The following is a 25,632-nucleotide window of genomic DNA, read 5'->3' as shown; positions in this document are numbered from 1 at the left end:
CAATTCGGTGGACCAGATGACATGGCCCACCACCATCTGTCACAATATTTCACCATTCAGTAGTGGCAGAATTTGGCAAACTGCAGCCACAGAAACTGATGTCTTCTTGTTAGCAACAGAATCCAAAATCAGCATATACAACTAAATCACACCAGTTGCCAATGAACAATCATTGTGCAGATGCTAGACATAATCTATCATTATCTGACAAAAAGCTATATTAAAATTTGTCACAAAGTGATGTAAGTTTGAGCTTTTTGACATTCAATATCACATGACAAATTCTCTGAACATCTTGCACATAAATCAATGGCTTACAACCAAATATAGCAGACAGAATTTCAGTTCTTAAACCAGATGACATGTTTACTATCTTCCACCATTCAGTAGAAACACAATTTGGGAAACTGCAGTCACAGAAATTGAAGCCTTCTGTTAGCAATGGAATTCAAGATGGTTATGTTAGTTGTTATAATTGAATCATGTCAGTTGCCTAGACGAAAAGTCACTCATTGGTGTTGCATAAAATCTGACATACAGTTGTATTAAAATCCATCATAACATATGTAAAGTTGTTCCTCTTGCCACAAATATAAAATAATTATGATATGACGAACTCTATGAGCAGCTCACATATACGACACTGCTTTACAGCCATACTATGCACACTAAGGTGTTACATGATATGTCAAGCAGCACCCGAAATTGTTACCTATCTAACTCTGTGAATAAATAATAAAAATATAACGAAAATTTCTTCTAGCAAAGACATTAGGGTACTAAAAGCAACTTATGGAAAGCATCAAATACTCCACATTCTCATATAGTAAGAGTGATTGAAAATGACAGATGTACTTCAAATCACTCGAATTTAGGAATGCAAAGCAACAAATGAGGGAAACCATACATGTTTCACCCACAAATGTTTTGTAATGCTTCTAATAACAATGAAAAGATAATCACATTCTTGCTCTATTTGCTCCAAAGTATCCTTTGTTTTTGTCTCCATAGCAGCAGCATAAATTTTGTTAAGACAATTCTAGTAACACAGTATCTTAAATATTTTCCAAAAAGAAAGAGTTTTTAAGATCCGGATATCCACAAGTCTAACTATGAAAACTTTTAAATCATTAGATTAACTGTGATTCATTCTCTCCATTAAAAGAAACTTTAAAAAAAAATATCAGCGTTTTGATATTTTAAAACTGAGATCTCCTTTTTCATCTGACATATATCAAATTAATACATAAATAACATGTAAGAGATCACTTAATCTAAATTCAGGTTCATCATTTTGAAGCATTCTGTACATTAAATGAAATTTATACATTACAACTGATAATGTAATACATGTTTTGGGCACTTAAAAATGCCCACATGAAACATACTTTATAACTCATCACATTTTAATAAAAAGTGTGTAAGAAATATTACACAGTCTGAATTCCAAAACAATTAAATTACTAGTTTAAATCATAGAATTAATTTGCAGTTATGTTTTAAAAGTAAATGGTACACATTAGAATTCAAGAACTAGGATAACATATAAATCTATTAATTCAAACAGCTTACAGCACTTGTTCCTCCTGGACTAATGCACTGAACTCTAAAAGAGTAAGACTTCCCTGGCAGCAGATTCTCACATAAAAATTCTAATTCTTGACCAGAATAAATTAAATTAAAACCTGTAGAAGGAAATATCAGTAATTAAGAAATCAGACAAAATAATATATACTCATGCAAGAAGGAAAATAATTACATATTAGCTAAACTTCTAAGCATATATAAAGTTATAATGCAACAGAATATGAGAAGCATCATGCACATCATTAAAGACAGCAAGTTTTATACAAGTTTGCAGGCTAGCAAAGAAAAATTATATGTTTTAATTTTCAAAACATATATTAAAATAACCCACTTTCCAGCAATTTAATCTGCCCACTTCTTTTTTCTTGTAAAATACATTAAAATTAAATGAAATAATGTTCCTCTCAAGCACATAACTAATACATTACAGCTGCAAGTATTTCTCAGACAAAATGTTTCTTTATAATCATATCTATTGCATTAAAATTAACATGAAATATCTAACAAGACTGACAATTATAAAATAAGTACGATTTAAAACAGATGAAAATAATTCAAAATAACAAATTTTCCTGGTGAGGAGGAAAGAAATATTTCCCTTCCAATTTCAGAACTAAATATTTACCATCTCCACAATCCATTTCCAACTGATATTCTGTTATGGGGCAACCACCATCATCCTTAGGTGGATCTGCAAAATATACAAACAATAAAAAAGTCTAATATAATATTCATTTATGAAAATCCATATAATTTCATTTATAAAGTCTAATTATTCAAAATAATGTTCCTACAAAAGTCATATCACATAAACGCATGAATGTGGAATCATTAATGCCTCAATACACTTTTTGACTTTGGATTCAAGGACTTTTTTTTCTTTTGTTATGAATTTTTTATATTTTTAAGAAATTTTAGTGACAGTGTATGTAAATTGTAGTATCTCTTGTATAATGTAATATGAAATGCCTTGAAATGCAAAGCAACGCTGTAAAAATAAGATTACAGGGGCAGGTTCATTTAATATTGAAGTAAATAGCTTTCTTATGAAAATGACAAGATAGCACCAAGCTGGTGATACCTTTGGCAACCATATTTTGTCACCAAATTTGGCAATAAATCACTAAAAGTTGCCAATCTTGGCAAGTACTGGGTGGCTATAATTAAACTGACAGTGCTCACAGTGTTCTGTAGCTTGATCTATTTGCAAGAATGACACGACATTTTGTAGGAAGATTAAACAAGACGGGGGACCAAGGATTCCACGAAAAAACAAATTAGTTCCAAAAGTCACCGCTAGGGGAATATTTGGTGCTGTGTAATAGAAAATAGAGTGTTAACAAATGCAAATCAATACGGAAATTACCTTTTATTTTGCATTCAAATGAGGTTCAATGTGGCTGCCGTTGTTGTTGACTACATATTGCATTCTGTGCACAGTATGTGCAACAGCAGAAAGTAACATGTCTGCAGGAATCTCCCGTACAGTCTCTGATATGTTATCCTTCAATGCAGCCAGGTCCTGGACCACTCCTTGATAGACCTTGGACTTAAGGTAACCCCATAGCCAGAAGTCACATCGGGTAAGATCAGGCGACTGAGGTGGCCATGCAGTTGGAAAGTAGCGGCTAATGACTCTTTCTGTTATGAATTTCTGTTGTAGCATCTGTTGCACCCGTACAGCAACGTGTGGAGGGGCTTCATCTTGCATGAAAATGATTTCCCCCGTCTTTGCTGAAGTGCCAAAATGACAAAGGTGTTCGATATTTCTCTCCGGTAACAGAACAGGTTACCGGTCCTGTCAGAGTAATGTTCTTATAGAAGAATGGACTTACGATAAATTCCGCTGTGAACCCACACCAAACAGTTACCTTTGGTGAATGTAAGGGAATTGCTGTGACTGCATGTGGTGGGTTGTCATCCCAAATTCGGCAGTTCTGGGTATTCACAGTTCCATTCAGGTAAAAGTGGGCCTCGTCTCCCCATAAGATTTTCCACGGCCAAGCATCATCCACCTCCATTCTGGCAAGAAAGGTGAGAGCAAAAGTCAATCACTTATCATGGTCGGGGAACAGTAACTCCTGTACACGGCTGATCTTGTAAGGATAGAAGTTGATAATCTTTCGTAAGATTTTCCATACCGTACTGTAAGGCATATCCATATTCCAAGCTACTTACTCCACGAGCGCTAGAGGTAGCAGCAATATTGTCTGCTGCTCTGTCGACAATCATCGTGGCAACTGTATCCTGTGGTACAGGTTTTCGTTCTCTGCCTGACTGAACCTTCAGAGAACCTGTTTTCTCAAACGTCGCAACCATTGCTTATAGCCCATTAACTGACACATGACCATTACCTTTACGCATTCTTTTTTATGCGTTCTAAAAGCATGAAGAGCGGCTGACACGTTGCACTGGTTGAGGTAAAAGAATTTGACCAGTAATGCACGCTCGACTAAAGAAGGAGACATTGCACATAAACTTTCAATCCTATTGATTCGAAATGTAACATATTGCCTTTTAAAACCTGAGCAGCTGGCACTGTGCGAATAAATGTAACGTAAAATTTGAATAAAGAACTTCTTCTGCTCAGCGTACGTGATATTGCAGATTCCGAGACTTTCGGTGTTTATGTAGATTTCACGCTTTTTTAAAAGTGTTGCCATATTGCACTTGAACTAAATCAGAAAATATGCATAATAAAGGTAATTTTATTCCGTATTAATTTGCATTTGTTAACACTCTATTTTCTATTACACAGTGCCAAATATTCCTCTAGCGGTGACTTTTAGAACTAATTTGTTTTTTCGTGGAATCCTTCGTCCCCCGTCTTGTTTAATCTTCTTACAAAATGTGACGTCATTCTCGCAAATAGATCACGCTACAGAACACTGTGAGCACTGTCAGTTTAATTATGGCCACCCGGTATGTGCGATCTGATCCTTGTGTAACTGTAATTGTTCTGACTGCCATATGTAGCTGTAACCATATCAGGCTATCATATGCTTTCTAGCAATTTCAAGAAATCAAAGATACTAGAAATTTTTTGACAGCTCAGGCAAACCTATATAAGACCAGGGAGAGCAAGTCTCAATTTTCAGTTTAGAGTACTATGAGATCTCCATGCAAGCTCTGTTCTTTCGATGCACTTTGCAATGCGCTGTGTTTAATGTTCTTAGTAGTTGAATTGATGACTACTGATTGTGCTCTGTAATACTTAAACCCACGTAACAATTTTTGGCATCAGAATAGTGATTAAATGCCAGCAACAAGAGCGATGGAGAAGCAGCTATTGACATTCTTGGCTGCATTTAAAAAAAAAAGGATGAAAGCATTATAAAAATCCATTAAAGAAGAGATGAAAACAGACCAAGAATCTCTCAAAGAGGTGAAAGCCATTCAAAAAAAGAAAAAAAGCTGGAAGCTGGCCAAGAAAAGATTGAAGCAAGTCAAGAGAAAATGAAAAAAAAAGAAATTACTGCCATAACAGAAAACAAGTTTAAAACTATAAGGAAGGCAGGATAGGATAAACATGGTTGAAAATAAAGTTGAAGAAATTGAAGAAAGGGTTTCTGCTGCTGAACAACAAACCGAAGATAAGAGTTTCTGCTTTTTGAACAGCAAACTGGCAAAGGAAGCTGACTGTCTAAAGAAATCCATACTGGGAGCTTGACAGCCTTAAACTTGTAACTGTCTTCTTGACGCCCTCTAAAGCTATACGTGAATGATGGAAAGACCTCTTGGCAAGTGAACAAGACTCAGTTCTCCATAGTGGCAAATGCAAATGGGTGGGATTCCGAAGCTAAGGCCTGCCATCGCACTGCTTCTCAGAAAACAGACACGGTAAGGGCTGACTATAGAGCCAGTGTGGTGACACACTGAGCAACAAAATCTAGAAATGGCAACATTTTTAGAATTAAGGACAGGCACTGGAAAGCAGAATTTAGGAAGGCACTAGGCAGCAGAATTTAGGATTCACAGAGATTGCATCAGGTGGGAAAATGCCTAGCGCCAACCCTTATATGATGCACTGAGACATATAAAATGAATACTTTAAACGGTCATGTTTTCAAGTTATTAATAGAAAAATTCCTTTCTATAAATGCCTGTCCATGTGATAAGATTAGAAGCATTTTTCATATTTTCCATGTTTTTGTCTAGTGGAAAGTAGGGAAAAAAAAAGGGAAGATAAGCATGTTAAGAAAAACTTCTAGCATCAGAAGTACAACATTCAAATATTATGTTTTCGTTGTTCTTCCAAAAATTCTCCTAAAAGTATGAAATTCAACACAAACTTTTTATAAAATGCATCCATTATGTGTTAATATCATGAAGATATTTTTCATTTTGTCATGCTTTTCTGGAATCTTTTAGAATCATAGGTCTATAAATCTTGCCTTCAAATCCTTCTAAACTTTCCAAGCTTGCAATGCTAAAATCCTAAAGAAAATTTACCTACCCTACCAATTCTGTAACAGCAAAAAGCCAGATATATTTTGAAAATAAATCCGGCGGGAAAAGCGTAAAATTAATTTTACAGATAAAACTGATGCATATTCTGAGAATCCTTAATATTCATTGGGAAAACTCTTACCATGAAAAAATTAAAAAGATGATATTTTAATTAATTACACAGCTATTTTGCTTTTGCTAAGAACTGTTTTGTAAATTGTGCTTCATAGTATTTATTAACTTATTTTTTTCAGATTATTCAAAATACTGTATAATAATTCGGCAAAATGAAAAGTAATGTCACTTAATAATATGACAACGAAAAATAACAATGTTTTATTTTAATGTTATTTCTTATTGATTATTTCAATATGTTACCATTATTTTAATGAAATTTATCAATGTTATAATGTTTTTTAAAAAAATCATAGAAAAATTCCCAGATCTCTGAATTGAAAACTTTCTATTAAAACTGATTTTAAAATTTTCAAAATGTTGATAAGTCACCAAATTTAGAACCATTTAATATACAATTCACATCCTCAAAAACGAAAAGTTATTTAAGACTTGATTAGAAAAAATAAAATAATTTCAAAATGCTTCTTCACTTCTTGCCCAGAAATTTTTTAAGGATTTTTTAGGACCAAAAACAGGTTCTTAAAAAGAAAAAAAAAAAAAAAAAAACTAAGGACTTTAAGGACTGTAAGAACCCTGTTCAACAAAGTCCTTCAGCCACTTTCATCATCCTGGTCAGAAAGAAAGATGGATAAAGTAGATTTCGCACTGACTATCGCCACTTGAACGACATCAAGAAGAAAGACAGCTATGCTCTTCTTAGAAATGAAAACATTCTCAACATTCATTCAGAAACAAGTGGCTTTTCACAGTTGATTTAAAGAGTAGATATTACTAGGTAGAGATACACCTGATGACTGAGAAAAGACAGCATTTACTACCGAACAAAGACTTAAGCATTTCAAGGTCGTGCCATTTAGATAATGTAAAATACTGGCCACATTCAAATGCCTCATGGACACCATGCTCAGAGGTCTTTCCTATGAAGCTTGTCTGATATACTTGGATGACATCGTCATCAGCTAAAACGTTTGCTGGGGCTTTGCACCTACTACAGAAAATTTCTCAAGGAATTTTCTTCCATCTTAAGATACCTTCACAAACTGAGAGAGAGCACGCAAAAGCTCTTGTAGATAAAAGAATGTGAGGATGCATTTAACAAGCAACAAGCTGAAGGAGGCTAATTTAACATCAGTGGCAATCCTGATGTATTCTCAGCTCGAGAAAACATTTATACTTGGCATAGATATGAGCGATGAAAGTACTGGTGCTATTATATCCCAAGAAATTAATGGTAAGAACATGTCAAGATTTATCTTAACTGCAGAGGAACTACTGTGTCACCAGAAAAGACTTGCTCACCATAGTTAAATCTGTATAATATTTCTGTATAGTATTACATAATCTACGGCAGCATGCACTGTACCTGGATCTTTGAATTTCAAGAATCCCAAAAGTGAAAAAGTCAGATGGATAGTGAGACTCCAGGAATATGACATCACTATTCATCATTAGATAAGATCATCACGTTGAAATGGCGATGCCTTCTATAGAGGCTGTCACAGTAGCAGAGGTAATGATGAATAATACAGCACTGGATTTCCAGGTTTGGAGTGCTTCTTCAGGTAAATTCCAATCACAGGAAGAATTTCATCTCAGCTGTGAAAGAACTCTGTAAACTATTCCACATAGACAAGAACTCAAATAACATCTTTAGATTCACAGTCAGATGGCATAGCAGAGATGTTTAAATGACCCTTAATAATTTCTTGCTGATGGTTTCTAGAAAGCAACAGGACTGGAACCAGAAGTTACCTTTGTTCTTACTAGCCTATTCTACCAGTATGTCATCAAAAACTAAGTTCATCAAATTCTGCCACAAATCATCAAATTCTAAGCCTAAAGTCCCTCATTATGACAGCCTCGACCCATATTATAAACATGGTGCACAATCCTCAAAGTGTATTATATAATATAAAGAGATACTAACGCTATGGTCTTATATATAAACTTGTCAATTCCTGCACTGATTTAGTATTTGGTTTGTTATTGAAATTATTTTATAGTAGTGCGCTGATTTTCCTCAGTTAAAGTATAGCTTCCTGTCAAGGAACGGTACTGCCTTTATGCATATATAAACTTGGAAATTCATGCACTGATTTAGTATTTGGTTATTGAAATGATTTTATAGTATTGCACTGATTTAGTATTTGATTGGTTATTGAAATGATTTTATAGTATTGCACTGATTTAGTATTTGATTGGTTATTGAAATGATTTTATAGTATTGCACTGATTTTCCTCAGTTAAAGTACAGCTTCCTGTCAAGAAACGGTACTGCCTGGGGACATGTAATCCTTGAGGAGGGAGCAATTTTACTAATTTTGTACATATCTAAGTAATTTTAAAGACATTACATGTTAATCATAGCATCTCTCATATAATGCCACATGAAAAATGCTTCCAAATGTTAAGCTCCACTGGAAAAATAAGATTACAGTAGCAGGTCCATTTAACATTGACCAAAAATAGCTATCTTGTAAAACTGGCAAGATACTGCCAAGCTGGTGATAGTTTTGGCAACTAATTTTTGTCACCAAATTTAGCAAGAAATCACCAAAATTTGCCAAACTTGCAAAATTTCGATCCAATTACTCTATAACTGCAATTGGTCTGATCACTATATGTAACTGTAATCATATCTAGCCCTATGTAACTATATATGCCTTCTAGTAATTTTGAGAAATCAAAAGTAATTGAAATTTCTCACTAGCCTGGGGAAAACTAAGACTGGAGAGAGCATCAATTCTCATTTTTCAGTTCAGAACTGAGTTTGGAATATTGAAAGGTTTCTGCTCAAGCTTCGCTTTTCAGATGTACTTTGCATTACATCGTGTTCAACATTCTAAATAATTTGAAGTGCTGACTGTGTTCTGTCATACTGAGAAGAACTGTGCAAGTACTTCCGTCAAAAGTTCCAGAATTGTGAAGCATTTCTTTTGGACAAATAAATTTTACCAACCCATCATTAGTTTTGTGTGCATTCAATCCATTATGAACCCGTACACAAGTAATATTTTTTCATGATGTATTTTCATAAAAAATTCTTAAACTTGCTTTTCTTTAGTTATATATATGATTGGTATTGCTCAATGAATATGTTTTTTTTTCACTCAAAATCCCATTGTAGCCAGTTTTTAAAATAAAAAATAAATGAGTATAAAATATAAGACTGAAGAAAGTTGCAGAAAAATGTCTACTTATAATTAAATGCATAATTAAGTAAGGTTATGAAAGCATAACTAAAAATACAGCAAAATTAAAATTACTGCAAAACTTTCATTTAAGCTAGGGGTGACCACAAACCTTATTAATTTTTTCTACACAACAGCTCTAAAAAGTAGTAACACTAATATTTCCTTACCCTAAACAGTATAATAACTAACACTATTAGTATTAGTAATTGTATTGCTGTCTTTTCACACTGTAATGTCTCCTTTAGCATTGTTACATTAGTAAGTCCCATGAATACACCTCTTCCTATTGGCAAATAGTTGTAGTGTGATTTGTCACATTCAAACAATCCAGTATAGTCTTTGCGCAAAACTTCAGGAATTTATTTTTAAGTGTTGACAAGCTCTCTCTCCCTCTCCTACCTTTTCTTTTGTTAGAAATTTAAAGTTCAGAGAACTGATAATAAAATTTATGTAGATTTCTATGTTTTATAATTTCACAAGATCTACTACTCTAAGGCATTCTGATAAACTATGAGTACACTAAGAGAAAGAAAATGATATTGCACAATTTTAATGTTTCCACTAGTCTGTCATATTTCATTTATTTTCTTCTATGCATTCTGTAAAATCTCCCAATCCCCTTCATATAATTATGGGAAATTCTTGTGTCCTTAGATTTCAGACATGAATAACTAATCATTTTATTTAGTTAATGATTTCAACAGATTTAATAATTTAATCATAATGTAAATAAGAAAACTGAGCAACAGAGAAGGCAAAATATGATCATACTTTTTTAAATAACATTTCATTGATTTTGTACTTTTCTTACAAACTGAAGGTTTCTGATGCCTGTGCATTGAGCAAATTTATTGGTAACATAACATTTGTATATTCATTAGATTATTTGGAGTAGGATATGTGAAAAATGTGCAATGCCCTCGTCCGGACTCGAACCTGGACCTTTCGAATATATACCAAGTTTGTTACAGTTACACCATGAAGACATACTGAAAGAGGGAGAAAATACCTCATATGTTAATAATGCCTTCTACTTCATTTGATTTTCTACATAACATTTTCATAATTCTTGTAATGTTTCAAATTTTTTCAATAGTATTATATGGAAATTAGGCAAGTTTAAAACTAAATTATAGGGTTACTTTCTGGAATTAATTTAAGTTCTTAAACTCTATTAAGATATTTGAGCAAGTTTATGGTATGGAAAAATTGGTATTACTACTTTTTAGAGATGTATACAAAAAAATTAACATTGTTTATGATCAGCCTTGACTAAACAAATTTTGCAGTAATTTTCCATGTAGTGTATTTTTAGTTATGCTTTCATAAACTTGTGTAATTATGCATTTAACTACAAGTGCACATTTCCTTGCAACTTTCTCCCTTTTTAAAAGGAATTTCCTCTATTTACAAAAAATTTAAAAACACAACTACAATACAAAGCTGTTCCAAAATGGTATTTAATAAAATATAAGCTGCAAACCATTGTTGAATAATAATGAAAAATGTAATGATCAAAATTTCTTCCACTCAATCTATTTCCTAACTTAATAGTTCAAAATTCAAGTAATATTACAACTTTTTTTGACATTATATTATGAAATTATTACCTAATTCTAATAAAAGCTGCATAATCTGTTTATATATTATTCTTTTATCTCACTCACACTTACCCCATGCCACTTTGAAAAAGGTTGAATGTGCCCGGCCTTTCAAACAAGGTTTCCCAGGTTTATCAGGTTTATCGGGAAGTGTTGAAAACGTAACAACAGGGCTCCAAGGACTTGATCCCTCATCATTACTGGCACTCAGCTACATTGAAGGGAAAATATACAAAGATAAATCACACTAGGATAAACTGTCGGAAGACAATATTTAAGTAACAAAATCATTACTTGCCAAAAATAAAATTAGACAAAATGATAATCACTGTATATAAATATAGCATTTGACTAAATGCAGTAAGATTTTAAAAGTTCAAAATTTTTGTTTAAATGGATTTGTTAAATGTTTAATCAGTTCCGGATTTAGCACTTTTCCAAGGTGGCGCCCCCCCCAAAAAAACTGCCACCCTCATCACATCTTCCTTTAAGACTCTCTAACGAAATTTAATTTTTTTTAATAAATATAAAAATAGGTAGGGTTTGTAATCTTTCCATTAATGTAAATGTTTTACTATTCTAAAATTTCTTTAAATGGTCAGTGAATATCATCTGTATAATATTGCTGTTGTAAGTCAGTTATTACCAAATACAAAGGAAACGTTTACTTACATCTTCAGCTTTCAGTAAAAGATATATAAGCTTAAGCTAACATACAATTCAGAACATCAGAATTCTGAATATATGTGTAACAATTCTATTATTATGAATACAGATAATAATTCTGATGCATTAATTTAATATACACAATAAGGCTGATATACTAGCTTATTACAGCTTCTGAATGTATACAGTAATTCTGCTATATTAGCTTAATATATCTTCTGAATATGTATATAAAAAAGTTCTGATAGATTAGCTTAATACAAATTCGGAAAATACAGTACAAAGTCCGTAATCTGGACTCGTCGGGACTTCAGCAATTCCAGATTAGGGGTTTTTCCGGATTATAGATCATCAATTTAAATCTGGTAAGATGGCATGCAGAAATTATACAATTAAAAATGTGAAACCATAATTTATGAAATGAGCAATTATAATCTAAAGTGTATCAAAATTTACCAAAAAAAAGGCTTAATATTTGTTTACCTTATTAAACATTTTTTCAATGCAAGTTGTTTAACCCCTTCGTGCCGACTGTCACGTATACGTGCCAGCAACGAACGCACTTACCTACCAGCCGACATGCAGGCGTGCCAGAGGATTGTTCCATTCTCTATCGACTGTCACGTATTTGTGCCAGTACTTTGGAACGTTTTTCAAACTATAATTTCTGCCACAAGATGGCACTGTATGTCCATATGGTTTCAGATACATGTAAATTAGACCTTCTACTCGAAATGAGAGAAGCATGACTCACATACACGTGTTTTTGATTATATAAACAAACGGGGAACTAAATGTTTCCGAATGGCGTGATTTATGACGTCTCTTTAAATCGCACTTTATTCGCACGTGGTAGTTGTTTACTGTAAGTAGAGATGTTTTATTTGCTCTAAAGCATTGGGTATTTCGGTTTGCAGTTCAGTTTTTAGAAAATAATTAGATCTTGTTAGACGTGAATTCTTTGTTTTTACCGTTGCAATGTCGAAGCGTCGAAAATGTTTAACAGAGCATGAAATAGCAGAAATGATGCAAAATATTTCGGATATTGATTCTGAAATTCTGATATTCTGATATTGATTCTGAAAGATTAACTGAAAGACATTTTCCAAAACTTTGTTCAGAAGAGACTGATAAGAAAATGAGACGACGATGCTTCGTTTGTTCACATTCCCGGAAAAATCCTCCAAAACGGCAAATGAGTTATTACGAGTGCAAGGAATGTAATGTAGGACTGTGTGTAGATCCCTGTTAATTTTTCATACAAAAAGAGAATTTTAAGTAATATATTTAGTTTTCAGATGTATAATGTTAAAATTCATAAAATGGTGAGTAATTAAAATAAAATATGTAAAATATGCATTTAAACAAGAAATAAGGTAATTAAAGTGTATATATAAAAATATTCATAGAGCATAAGCCATTTAAATACTCTATAAAGCATTATTAAACAATGCGTTGATACTTCGGAAATTTCATGGATTTAGGCTTAGTAGCAAAAAAGCCCCCGGCCCTGGAGAGACACTCACGTAAGACACTGCCGGCCTCAGCGATAAGCGCGCGTTTTCGCTACCCGGCTCGAAGGGGTTAAGTTGCTTCGTTTTTTGTGCTAATAATTTCTCTCTAGTTCTATAAACAGACATAATTTCTTGTTCAGTTACAAAGTTCCACTATTCAAGTCCTGTAATTGCTGTGTCGAGAATACCAACCAACTTGTCAATCGAAATTATTTTGTTTTCAATAACCTCTCTGTCACTTTCTATCGAAAGCACGCATGGGTAAACATTTTACGCGCATGCGTAGCGGACGCGTGCATTAAACACGCATGTGTAAGTTTGTGGCTTTGAGGTCCAGATTATAGATCATTCCGGATTACGGACTTTGTACTGTATATAATAACTTTGATATATCAGCTTGGATTTTAGCTTCTGATCTCAAACTGTATAATGCATAAAGAAGCTCATGAAGTTAAAGGCTTTCAGTATAAAATAATAAATTCAATAAAGATGTCAAGCAGATAGGAGAAATAATCCATATTTTAATGATATCCTTATAATATATCCTTACAGTTTTGGAAAAACTTACAGAGTTTGCAATAAGGTATCAATCATAGAAAAACGAGTTAATTTCTTTACTTATACTGTTATTAAAAGGATATGCAAAGAGATACACCAAGATGAAACTTACCAATGAATAAAACTTTTATTAAACTATTATATTTTTAAAGAATAAATTTAAAAAAATATTTTTACTTCATAAACGGAAGATTTTTAGATACATTTTTCCATAGTTAATATCTACAGAGAAAGAAAGAGCTCTTGGTCGGCATTGTATGGCAAGGCACCCGAAGGATATCTGGCTTGGGGTGAGATAATTTCGTGGAGGGAAACCATGAAAATCAACTATGCAGCCAACTTGTTCACCTAGGATTGAACCTAGCATATAGCAATCTACAATTCGGTCACTGGTAGGAGCATATTTTTAAGATAAACTGGCTCTTATTTACGTTACATATGAGGAAAAACCATAAAAACTGTAATGCAGCCAAATTTTTCTCTGGGATTTGAAACTCAGTTTAAATTACCAATGTTTAGAGACTTTACTGCTTGATCGCTGATGAACGCAGAGCTCTTGAAATTAGGTTTATTAGATGCTGTGTGTTGAACAATATATTAGTAAATGCAAAAGTGTGCTGAATACAGATTTACATATTTGGCAAATGAGTTATATTTATCTCTATGCCATCCATGGAGGTAGGAAGTTAGATGGAGTATCCCTAAACCGGTTTTCCCATACCCTGCTTTGAAGCACTGGCGATCCCTTCTTTGGTGACCAAAACACTGAGTAATTTACCATCGAGTTCAATGGGTTTTGACACGATCGGATGTAAATATTTTGTAATTACGTTGTAAATATGCATATATATGCATATATTTTCTTTTTCTACAATACTTCAGAGGCCTAAGAATGAATGAGAAGAATACATTTTTAAACATAACATTAAACATTAAAACATTTTTAAACAATACATTTTAAAATTTTTTTATGAAAAGAATACATTTTTAAACAACATTTCATTCTGAATGAAATTAAATGCTATACTTTTCACAGAACAGTTTGCTCAAAATGGTTTCATTCGAAATATTTTCACAAGTTTCCGTTAATTTCATTAGGAAAAAAATGTAAGGTAATTCGATTTGATTCGATTTGATTCGATTAAGGATTACAAAAATTAAGATCAAAGTTTATTGTATTATTAAAACTATGCATTATTTCTTTTCTATTTATAGAGCTTCTTCCTAAAATACTTTCTCATATATGATATGATTTTTAGCTTCTGAGGCATCTTTTAAATCGAAAACTATAAGTCAATTTATAACTAATGCTCTATTCGGTCCATTTCAAATTACAGCACCTTTTAACTTAATAGCGAAATACTTTAAATAGTACTTAACTTTCTCTGGATATTTCTGAAAGGGAATAAAATAAGGATTATTTTTTAAATATTATTTAAAACTTGTAACTGACTTATACAAGGGGAATATATGACTGATAAGGGGAATAATTCTTTTAATTATACTTATTAGATTTTTTTACCCTTAATTTCAACAATACATAGGTGACGTATTTTTCATTCTTTAAGCATAAATTTTTTGCTAAAATCTGTATTTTTGTAGTTCAACAGCTTAGAATTTTATAAAACAAATTCATAATCAAAATCGCTGTTGTTAGTTATCGAAAAATAACCGAGATGTGATTTTTGCGTAAATGTCGCTAAACTATACAAATTGCTATTATCCATCATACTAGGAATGATTCTTTTATGCCCATTTTTCGATTTGTATAGAAGTGTCATGTGTCAAAATACTATCAAAGCGCTGTCAAGCGAGCTTCTGAATGTAAATAAAAAACACCCCATCTGGTGACTGAAGCTTCGAAGCAGTGCTTCACTTCTAGTACCGGTTTGGCCACTCCTTCCTTTCTTACCTCCATGATGTCATCACATCACAAAAATATCAAGGAAGAAGAAAATATAATCTAAATATTAGGAACATTAATTCCAGTATAGCTGAAATTTTTTATAAAATTATAAATGAGCTATAATCATGTTGACTTGCTGTATTATAAATAATGGCAGTTAGAGCTATTATTAGCATAACTCAGTATCATCTGTCTTTAAAAAAATTTCATTTATAAGATGCATACTAACGATTAATCAACACGGAGACGTTAGAAATATCTTCTATTAGCTAGAGTTATGATGCAGAAGACGTTAGAAATATCTTCTATTAGCTAGAGTTATGATGCAGAAGACGTTAGAAATATCTTCTATTAGTTAGAGTTATAATGCAGAAGTTTCTAAAAATTATCATTTAAATATAAATTGCATGAATACAATACAACAATATACAAGTTTTAATATACAGCAAAAAGAAAAATGTGCATACAGATGCAAGTTTAACCCTTTGGCTGCTCATCCCACAACTTCCACGGGCAACTCAAATGTAGCAAAATTTGCTCATTCCGCGATTTTCACTGGCATGTGTTTTTCTTCCTTTATTGAGCAGCGCATCCTGCCTTTTCACATTTTAGTCAGTGAAATAAATTACATACAGTATTCCATGTTTAATTTAAGTTTTAACCAACAGATGTCATTAGTTGTCCACTAAATTGCAGCATTTGAAGGTACTTGATATTATTTATGGCTCTAACTTCATTACATTTGCCTCCTTCTTCTAATCAGAAATGAGTGCTAGAAAACATTCAGAGATTGATGAAAGAAAGATGCATGAGAAGATGCAAATGGAAAAAAATCGCGAAGGAACACGAATCTGGTGCAAAGATTGTGAGGTTGGACTTCGCCTTGAACCGTGTTTCAAATACTTATCGTCGCAATAAACTACATTGGAACTACAAAACTACTGGGAAATTTTTTTAATTCGAGTGGTACATAAACATGTTCTGGCTCATTATTCTTTCAATTCATTATAAAAGCATTATATGAGTATAAAAGAAAGTAATTTTTACTTTTGCTCTTACTAGATTTTCATTTAATATTTGCTCTGTATGCACATTTTTCACAATATCTGAAAAAAAGAAAAAGAAAATAGTTTTGTAGTCTCAATCAAATGTATCCCATTTATAAGGATAAATGTCTTCATATATATATATATACAGGGTGATTATAATTAAAGTTTAAGTTTCAAAACGCTACAGAAAAAGAACCACTCATGAAAATGACGCCAAATTTGAAAGGAATGTTATTGAAGAAAGCGGAAAGCGTATGGCAGAAGAAAAAATTTAGTTTCAAAAGTTAGCAACAGATGGCACTGCAAGCGGAAGAAGACAAATTAAAATGTTAGTTAAATTTCAGTGTTATAAAGCCGTCAGATACCAGGCTGTTCCTCATTTCGCGTCTCAGACGTTCGCCATGGGTGTTTCACTGCAGGACCGCGCTCTGCTGGTAAAGCTGTATTACAAGAATGATGATTGTGCAAGAGTAGCTCTGCAAAAATTCAGGACACTGAAGGGTATAAAAGAAAGCGTTGGTCCAATGAGTGTCGTAGGTCTAAAGAAAATGATGCAAAAATTCGAAACGACAGGTTCGTTTGATGTGCAATCTGGTAGAGGGAGAAAACGAGTGCATTCGACGGTAGTTGAAGAAGTGGCCACAGCATTACAGGAGGGGTCGGCCGGTGGTGTGCAACCGTGCAGTGCACGAGGAATTGCCCAAACATTGGACAGGCCTACGAGCACGGTGCTGAAAATTGTACGAAACATCCTGCAATGCTATCCGTACAAAATTGGCCATGTGCAGGAGTTGCTTCCGCCTGACCTGACAGCTAGGGAGACGTTTGCGTTAGAATTCCTGGCTCGCATGAAAGTGGATAATGAATGGCCGTGGAAAATTTTGTGGAGAGATGAAGCCCATTTCCATCTGACAGGATACGTGAATACCCAGAATTGTCGAATATGGGCAACAGAAAATCCACTGGCAACGCACCCCGTACCACTTCATCCTGAAAAGGTCACGGTATGGTGTGGCTTTACGGCATCATTCATCCTAAAACCACATTTTTTCGAGCAGAGTGCTTCCGGTCCAGTTACTGCAACCGTCACTGGTCAGAGGTATGCGTCTCTTTTGCGCAACCACGTGATTCCAGCTCTGCAACAGCGTGGATGTGTGGATGAAATCATTTTTATGCAAGATAGCGCTCCTCCGCACATTGCACATCCCGTGAAGCAGCTGCTGAGGCGCCATTTCGGAAATGCTCGAATTATCGGCCGTCATTTCCCTACAGCCTGGCCGTCCCGATCGCCTGATCTTACTCCGTGTGATTTCTGGCTGCGGGGATATCTGAAGGATGCTGTGTTCCGTGCTCCAATTGCAAATTTAGCGGAATTAAAGGCACGCATTTTGCAACACATTCTGAACATCACCCCGGAGACACTGCGATCCGTCGTGGAACATGCTGTTTGTCGCTTTCAACTTGTTGCACACAACACCATATTGAACATGTTTTGTGCCAGTCTCGCGACAGTTCCGAACTTCTTTGATGAATGGTTCTTATGCGGTATGTCGCCGCAAAACTCTTGAAAACGATTTGTCCCTTTCAATGTGATATGTACAGTCATGCAAATAAAATTATTCAACAATTCTAATTTGTCAAAGCATTTTAATGTGTAACTTCCACCTTAGCCATTGTTTTACGAATCACTTCTCGTTTCTCATCGTGATTTTGCCGCTTACAGCGCCATCTGTTGCTAACTTTTGAAACTAAATTTTTTCTTCTGCCATACGCTTTCCGCCTTCTTCAATAACATTCCTTTCAAATTTCACATCATTTTCATCAGTGGTTCTTTTTTTATAGCGTTTTGAAACTTAAACTTTAATTATAATCACCCTGTATATATATATTTTGGTGGAGTCCGTCATCCTTTGTACACTGAAGTGGAGGATGGAAATGTTAGCCATTGTTAGTTATTGGGAAGAACTGAGGGAGGGGCTTCAATTAATTCCACGGAGTTGGTATACGATTGGGCAAGGCATCCTGAAGTGAGCCTGCATAAAAGAGGCAATTGTTCCCTGTGGCAAGGCAAGCAAACAGTAGTGGGAAATCAAGTGACGTTGGTCAACACTCCCTAGACCTACTATATTTAGGGGGCGTTGGGTTGGCAGAGACACGAGCCTCGAGTACAGGGTCATCTGACATTGACAGTAATGCCCAGAATCCCTCTATTGTCCTCTCTTTGATCTTAGCTTTAGAGTAGCATTCAGCTATACTTAGCTTTCTTTTAACTGTTTGCTCCATTAAAAGGTTTCTTAGCAATTAATTATAAAGATTCTTAAAAGAGGTTTTTAAACCTAGCTTTAAAACTACTAATCTTGTATCAAAATTAACAACATTCCAAATACGATCCAGCACAACATTTGAATTTGCCGCCGCAGAAGTTGCTGCCCGGGGCACAGACCCTGGCTTGCTCCCCGCTAGATCCAGGACTGGGTCAAATAGATCAAGTTTTTATAACTCCCTTATCCCCTCTTCATGAATAATAAAATTTGTATACACAATACAGCCCTTGATAGAACACTTCCTGTTTATATGATACAACTTCTTTAAGAGAATTTATTTTAGGTGAGCATGATTAATTAAATGATTTTGAATTGTAAATAAACTTACTCTAAATTTGTAGCTTGTGTTGCGTCTCAAACGCAGACATGTATAACATGTATCTTTCCCATTATATACTGGTAGAAATCCATGGAACTATAAAATAAGTGGAGCATGAGAAACATTAAAGGGAAAGTAATGATCAAATTTTGGGGGGAAAAATACAAGCATATGATCTCAATAAGGTAAAAATTGAACATATCAGAAATTATGCAATGAAATATATTTAAAGAAATGCCCTTCATATATACCACTTGCAACTACACAATTTGGTAAATAAAAATAGAAACAATTTTCAGATTTTTAAGAAAAGTAAAATCTAATTCTGCTTTTTGTAATTACTTTAAAACCAATAAACAATAATGTAATTTTAATGTATTAAAAAATATGCCATAATACAGTAGATGCCATACATGTTTGCCTTCAGCATTTTTACATATTTAAAAACTTTTTATTTATGGTAGTGAAACAAAATATATTAGCAACATGCAATGGATAAGTAAAAAGAACAGTTCTGAAAGCTATAATTCTAACTGACTTTTAATGTATTACAGTAATATTAAAACATCTAATTCATACTGATTTTAATTTACTACCCTAACTGATATTGATTTTAATTTTCTAAATGCTACCCATACTGATATTAATTTTAATTTGCTACTCTTTTTTAAAAAAATGGTATATATTGCATAATTTTCCCTTCTTGATACTCAGTAGATAAAATTAGTAGGTTAGGTTTCTTGAGTATGACATTCTTAAGTAGGGCTATCTACCTAAGGAAAGGGATGCCTTGCTAGAGGATTTCTAAGGCAAACGTGGCTTTGTATTCATATTACATATCGGGAAAGATACAACACTTACGTGTGAATCAGAAATGACACACATTTCTCAGAAATTACATTATGTACACCATTTCTCAGAAATAGTATCATAAGTTCATTTTCTCTTCTTGATACTCAACTGATAAAATTAGTAGGTTAGGCTATTTGTATGTGGCAAAGCACACCAAGGGCTATTTGGCTAAGTAAATGATGCCTTGGTGGAGAATTTGCATGGAAACATGGCTTATATTCACATTATCCATGAAAAAAATCACAAGAATCAACTGTTCACCAACAGCAGCCAACCCACTCACTTAGACATGAATACAGGACCTACAGTATTCAGTAGTCCTTTAAATATTTACCAATTAACAGAGTAGTAAAATTAATGAAAACATAGGACAAAATCATGACAGCAAATACAGTAATTTAAATAATTATTACCACTCTGCATATTATGCAATCAGCATTTTTGAATAAAAAAGTCTGGTCAAGTTTTAAGCTACATTTTAGTTAGATTTAAATTAAATGCTAACAGTCAGATATTTCAATGCTTCCAAGAAATATAATTTTTTTAATACTTTTAAAGAAAAATATAAAAATTAAAATTTATTACAAGCAAGAAACAGATTACCACAATGAATTTTTAAAAATAAGCCACAAAATTGGCATTAATTTAAAACATGCATTTTAGAAGAAAACATGAAATAAATCTCTCTTCTTCAAAATATTTTCCTTGGAAATCAAAACCACTTCAGATTATTGCAGAAAAATGTAAATTTAATTAAAGTTAACATTAATCCAGAACTGAATTTTAACACTGCACTACATCTATTATAACATACTTCAAAATTATGCAAATGCAGGATTCTTTTTTAAAATCTAGTTGCTACGAAGAACAAAATTCAATTAATTTATTAGAATTGCCCACACTTACTTTCAGACAATAGTCTAAATCATGGAAAATCTAGCTGCTACAAAGAACAAAAGTAAATTAATTTATTAAGCTTGCACTTACTTTCAGCCTAACTAATAGTTACAAACCCACAGAAGAGAAGGAAAAACAAAATGCAGATAGATTATATGATAAAAGGGGTAATAAATTAAAGCTAACAGAAGTTCACATTAAACCCCAAAACAACAGACAAATTAATAACATGAGTTAGGGAATACAGTAAAAAAGGAAAAACATCAACAAAGAAAAAAGTAACTTTATCGTATTCTGTTTGAAACAAGATGCATGTTAAGGAAATCTTCACGGTAAGCACAAATGCTTACCGTGAAGATAAAACAAGATTTTACAAAACAGAAATGTTTGCTGAAGCAAATTAATGACAGAATCACCAATGTGAGATAGCAAAATGATGAATATACATACTTACAGAATTTTAAGAGGAGAAAAGAATAAAATTTTATCAAAACCTTTTAGTGTAAACTAAAAAACTAATCATATTACTATAGATAGCATAATGTTCTTACGTAAACAGATATATATTTAGGTATACAACTTAAAATGAATGCAACATGAATACATATATGAAGCTCATTTAAAAAATAATGTATAGCATTTTTTTTTTTTATATATATTTGATTTCAGACAGTTTTTCAAATCATTTCTTAGTGATACACTCTCTGTCTTCTCATTCTTTGTATCACAAACTATTTTTATTTGGCCTTCAGATAATTGCTTAAAAAAACTTCCAAAAAGAAAAAGGATAATCTTCACAAAGGTTATCTAAATGCAGAGAAGAATGAAATTTTGGCGAGCTTATGTCTGGACTGTATGATGGTGAAATAATAATTCTCACTAATGGTTGGTCAGCAAATCGGTCACAACATTTCCTAGGCACAGGCATGCATTTTAATACACATTTTATTGGCCCATCCCTAAGCAAACAAAATCAGTTCTCTGTCCATTCTTCTGCCTTGTTTTTGCATTAATTTACTGCAACACACTGTTGGCATTTCCATTTCTTATCAGCAATCAAGCAATGATGAATCAATATGATACAAATCCTTTTCCCCCCTACAAATATTCTTTCAAAATGTGGCATATTGATATTGAAGAAATCCCAGTAGTTTGTGATATTTTCCTGCACAAGCTTGATCATCTTTTTCAAGAAGTCAACCTCAAGTTTTACTCTTAATTCATCTGTTAATGCTTTTGGTGTACTTGTTCTTGGTAATATTGTATGTTAAGATGCTGTTCTTAAAAACCAGAAATCCAACTGAAGACTGTGTTACAATCTAGTATCCGACCATCACGAGTTTTCAGCAAAGCATTCAGAACTTTCGTTGGGAATACTGCCTCACACACTTCTATTTTAATGTATAGTCGTCCCTCTTCTACAGACATAGTACCCAAATGACTGTATATGCATTTATCACTTCATAATAATGCAAACTAGAAAACTCATGAGCATATGTGCTGTTACCTCATAGTTTAAACTGTAAATAGTGAAACTTTTATTTAAATTACATCCTATACTCCAAAGAACTACCACTCTGTATAATATTTTTAAAATGGTTGCATACTTCTTTAGTGGGTACATTATAGAAATCACATTTTTATTTTTAAAAGAAAAATGCTCTTAATCAGAAATTTAAAAACAAAACAAAAAAATCACTATTTATTTTGGAAAAGAAATGAATTTGTAGAACATTTCTCCCATAAAATTCACACTGCCCTGAGAAAAGTATAATTTTGTAAAAAATGACAAAACAAAATTTATAAAATTCTTAATTTTTATACTGTGGTTATAATTTTGAATCATATTTTGCTACCAGTTTACCTTTCGACACATTAGCTGCAATCAGTGGCATGACTAAAGAGGCAAAGGGAAACAAACATCTATCCAAAGTTGCAGCATCCAGGAAGCACCGAAGTCACATTTCACACTGCATTTGGGAAACAGAATGGGCATGAAATCTTTAAATGCTGCAAGTGCTGAAATGATGTGAGTGCTGAATACTCTGAGAGCAGAATACTGTGGGTGCTGAAATCTACTTCGAATGTTGAAAATCCTAGCTACGCCTCTGACATAGCTAGGATTGTGAAAATATGCATTACAATATTTCCTCATTATGCTTAGTTAGCTTAACCTTTTGATACTAGCACATTATTTCAACATCACACAAACATTCAGCACAGTTATTCTGATTCTTGTCACAAAAAACACTATTCCCACATCCAGAATATATTTATTTTATGGGTCATTCTAAAATGAGATGCTTAAGTTATCTATGCATAGTTAGCAATTCAGTTCAATCAGTTATTCTGATTTTTGTCACGAAAGACACTGTCATATATTCATCATAAAGTGGGTTCTAGATTTTACATGAATGTGATGCGATACCAGCATTTTCATATAGCATACATGTCAATAGGATGAACACTTTATTATAACATAAAAAATAAACATTTTACATAAAGTTAGTAGCATAACATTCTGCTGGAATACAGCATGTAACATCCATTATCATAACATTTTCTTCGGTCATCTCGACTCTGTGTCACGCGAGAGAGAAGCAAAAACATGTGTTGTTCAGCTGTGTGTATGCATGTGTGTTGCTCATGAAATCATCGTCTTCCCTCTAAAAGATTTGATTGCTTCTTTCAATGACCTGTCAAATCCACATATAAACATTTCTTGAAACAAACAAAACAAAAAAATTTTAAAAAAAAATTTTTAAAAACTAATATTCATGAAATTTTCAAATTTAAATTAGGCAGTTCTTACTATTTTGAATTAAAGTTATTTCAACATAAATTACACAATCTTAATCATTAAAAGATGTAACATTCAAATAATTTTTCCTTCAACCTAAGCCTTTAACATTATCATCATTATATAAGCAGTTATTATATTAAAAAATTCAAAGGTCTATGATTTTAGCTCTTAAAAAAATGTTCAAACGAAATACTCAAAATGTTCATAACATTTGAAAAGTTATCAACTTTCGTTAACAAGTTAACAACTTGTTACTTTAGTTATGGCTGAATGAATAACTTTTGCTTTTCTTAAATTTTGAGTTTTTTGCCTCATCCACTTTTTTTTATTATTATTATTATTCCAATTTCCAATCAAACAAACTGAAGAAACTATTTCTTAAATTTTTTGCGAACTCTTCAAAAGGATATTTATAATCCACTGTAAATATATTCCTCTGTTCTGACACCACTGTCCTATATCCGTCATGAGGTGGGTTCTTGACATATTTTACATGAACGTAACATGAGCATTTTCATACAGCATATGTACCAACAGGACGAACACTTTATTACAACATGAACAAAAACAAATATAGTTTACATAAAGTCAGTAACACTATTCTGCTGGCATACAGCATGTAACCTCCATTATCGTAACATTCTCTTCTATCATCTTGACTCTGCATAACGAGAGAGGTGAAAATGTGTACTGTTTGGCTACAGTGCACATGTGTGGTATTCATAAAATCATCACAGACACTATTCTAAATTCTATGGTAGTATATTTAGTTCATGGATCATTCTAAAATATCATGAGATGCTTATAAAATCTAAGCATTCTTAGCAAGTGAACTAAAAGAATAAACTTTAAAATCTAGGAAACAGAAGCAAAGAAATGTGAATTTTTTTAACACGTATTGGATACATTTACTTTATTAACTTTTATAAAATCTGTATAATTAATGAAAGATCTTTCTGCTCATGCATTACCTACTTTTATCATAGAAATAACCTGGTTCAATGATCTCCTATTTCTAAATGGTTATTGTCATGCATTGATGTGCTTTGATAATTACCTGTAAGATAACTCCTTAACTCAATAAAAAAAATTTACAATATCATTGGCTATGGTGTGGTTTCCTAGCAGGCAAGTGTCTGAAGGTAACATAACAATAATCTCAGTTAGATAGAGAAGAATCATTCTTACGGCACTTCAGCCTCCCCTCCCCCTTTTTTTTTAAATATTATATTATTCATTTATCGAAAATTGTAAAAAACATATCAAAGAATTCTGATTTTAGCACTGCACCACAGGGTTTGTGAAAATTTTTTATGCTTTCGTCAGCTTGCAGTTTATAATCCGCTCTTGAACTAACTCGTTATACAATATATATTTTACTGAAAATAAAAAGAAAAGCTGGTATTTCAAGACAGACAGCATTTCTACTGTGAGATATTAATAAAACTCACAGTTCCATCATCTTCCATTTGCAAAGTATAATTATCATCATTGGGCCTTGACTGCCACTCGAGAGTTAACTTATCAATAAATGCCTCTTTTAAAACTGGTGGTGAAGGCTGACTAGGCGTACTGCCACTTGTAGAAAAGCAGCTCACTTCACTGTAACCACTAAAAAAGAAAAAAAATCATCATCAATTTAAATAAAATAATTAAAATAATCCACATATTTTGACATATATAAAGGCATAATAAATATAATTTCTTATCACATTCTAATTAATTCTGGTCCTTTAGCTTCCAATTCTTGGCAATTTCTAATGTAATCAGATAAA

General features: G+C 32.9%; 1 protein-coding gene across 3 annotated transcripts in view; it reads right to left on the bottom strand.

The window, feature by feature from the left end:
- The window catches only part of LOC118191280 (fibronectin type-III domain-containing protein 3A-like), a 223,982-nt gene that overhangs the window by 59,650 nt on the left and 138,700 nt on the right, over positions 1 to 25,632 (bottom strand). For all 3 annotated transcript variants that reach the window (XM_085825345.1, XM_085825346.1, XM_085825347.1), the window contains 5 exons: positions 25,309 to 25,468; positions 19,315 to 19,401; positions 11,042 to 11,180; positions 2,213 to 2,278; positions 1,573 to 1,685 (listed from right to left, as the gene is read on the bottom strand). In XM_085825345.1, coding sequence (XP_085681471.1) covers positions 1,573 to 1,685; positions 2,213 to 2,278; positions 11,042 to 11,180; positions 19,315 to 19,401; positions 25,309 to 25,468 — 565 coding nt within the window. The remainder of the gene's footprint in view (positions 1 to 1,572; positions 1,686 to 2,212; positions 2,279 to 11,041; positions 11,181 to 19,314; positions 19,402 to 25,308; positions 25,469 to 25,632) is intronic.

Source organism: Stegodyphus dumicola, chromosome 10 (genome assembly GCF_044657685.1).
Source record: "Stegodyphus dumicola isolate Sdum_Otavi_A_Nest chromosome 10, ASM4465768v1".
NCBI classification, from domain to species: domain Eukaryota; kingdom Metazoa; phylum Arthropoda; class Arachnida; order Araneae; family Eresidae; genus Stegodyphus; species Stegodyphus dumicola.
Note: the sequence above shows the minus strand (reverse complement) of the source record. Positions and strands in the feature narration are given on the sequence as shown.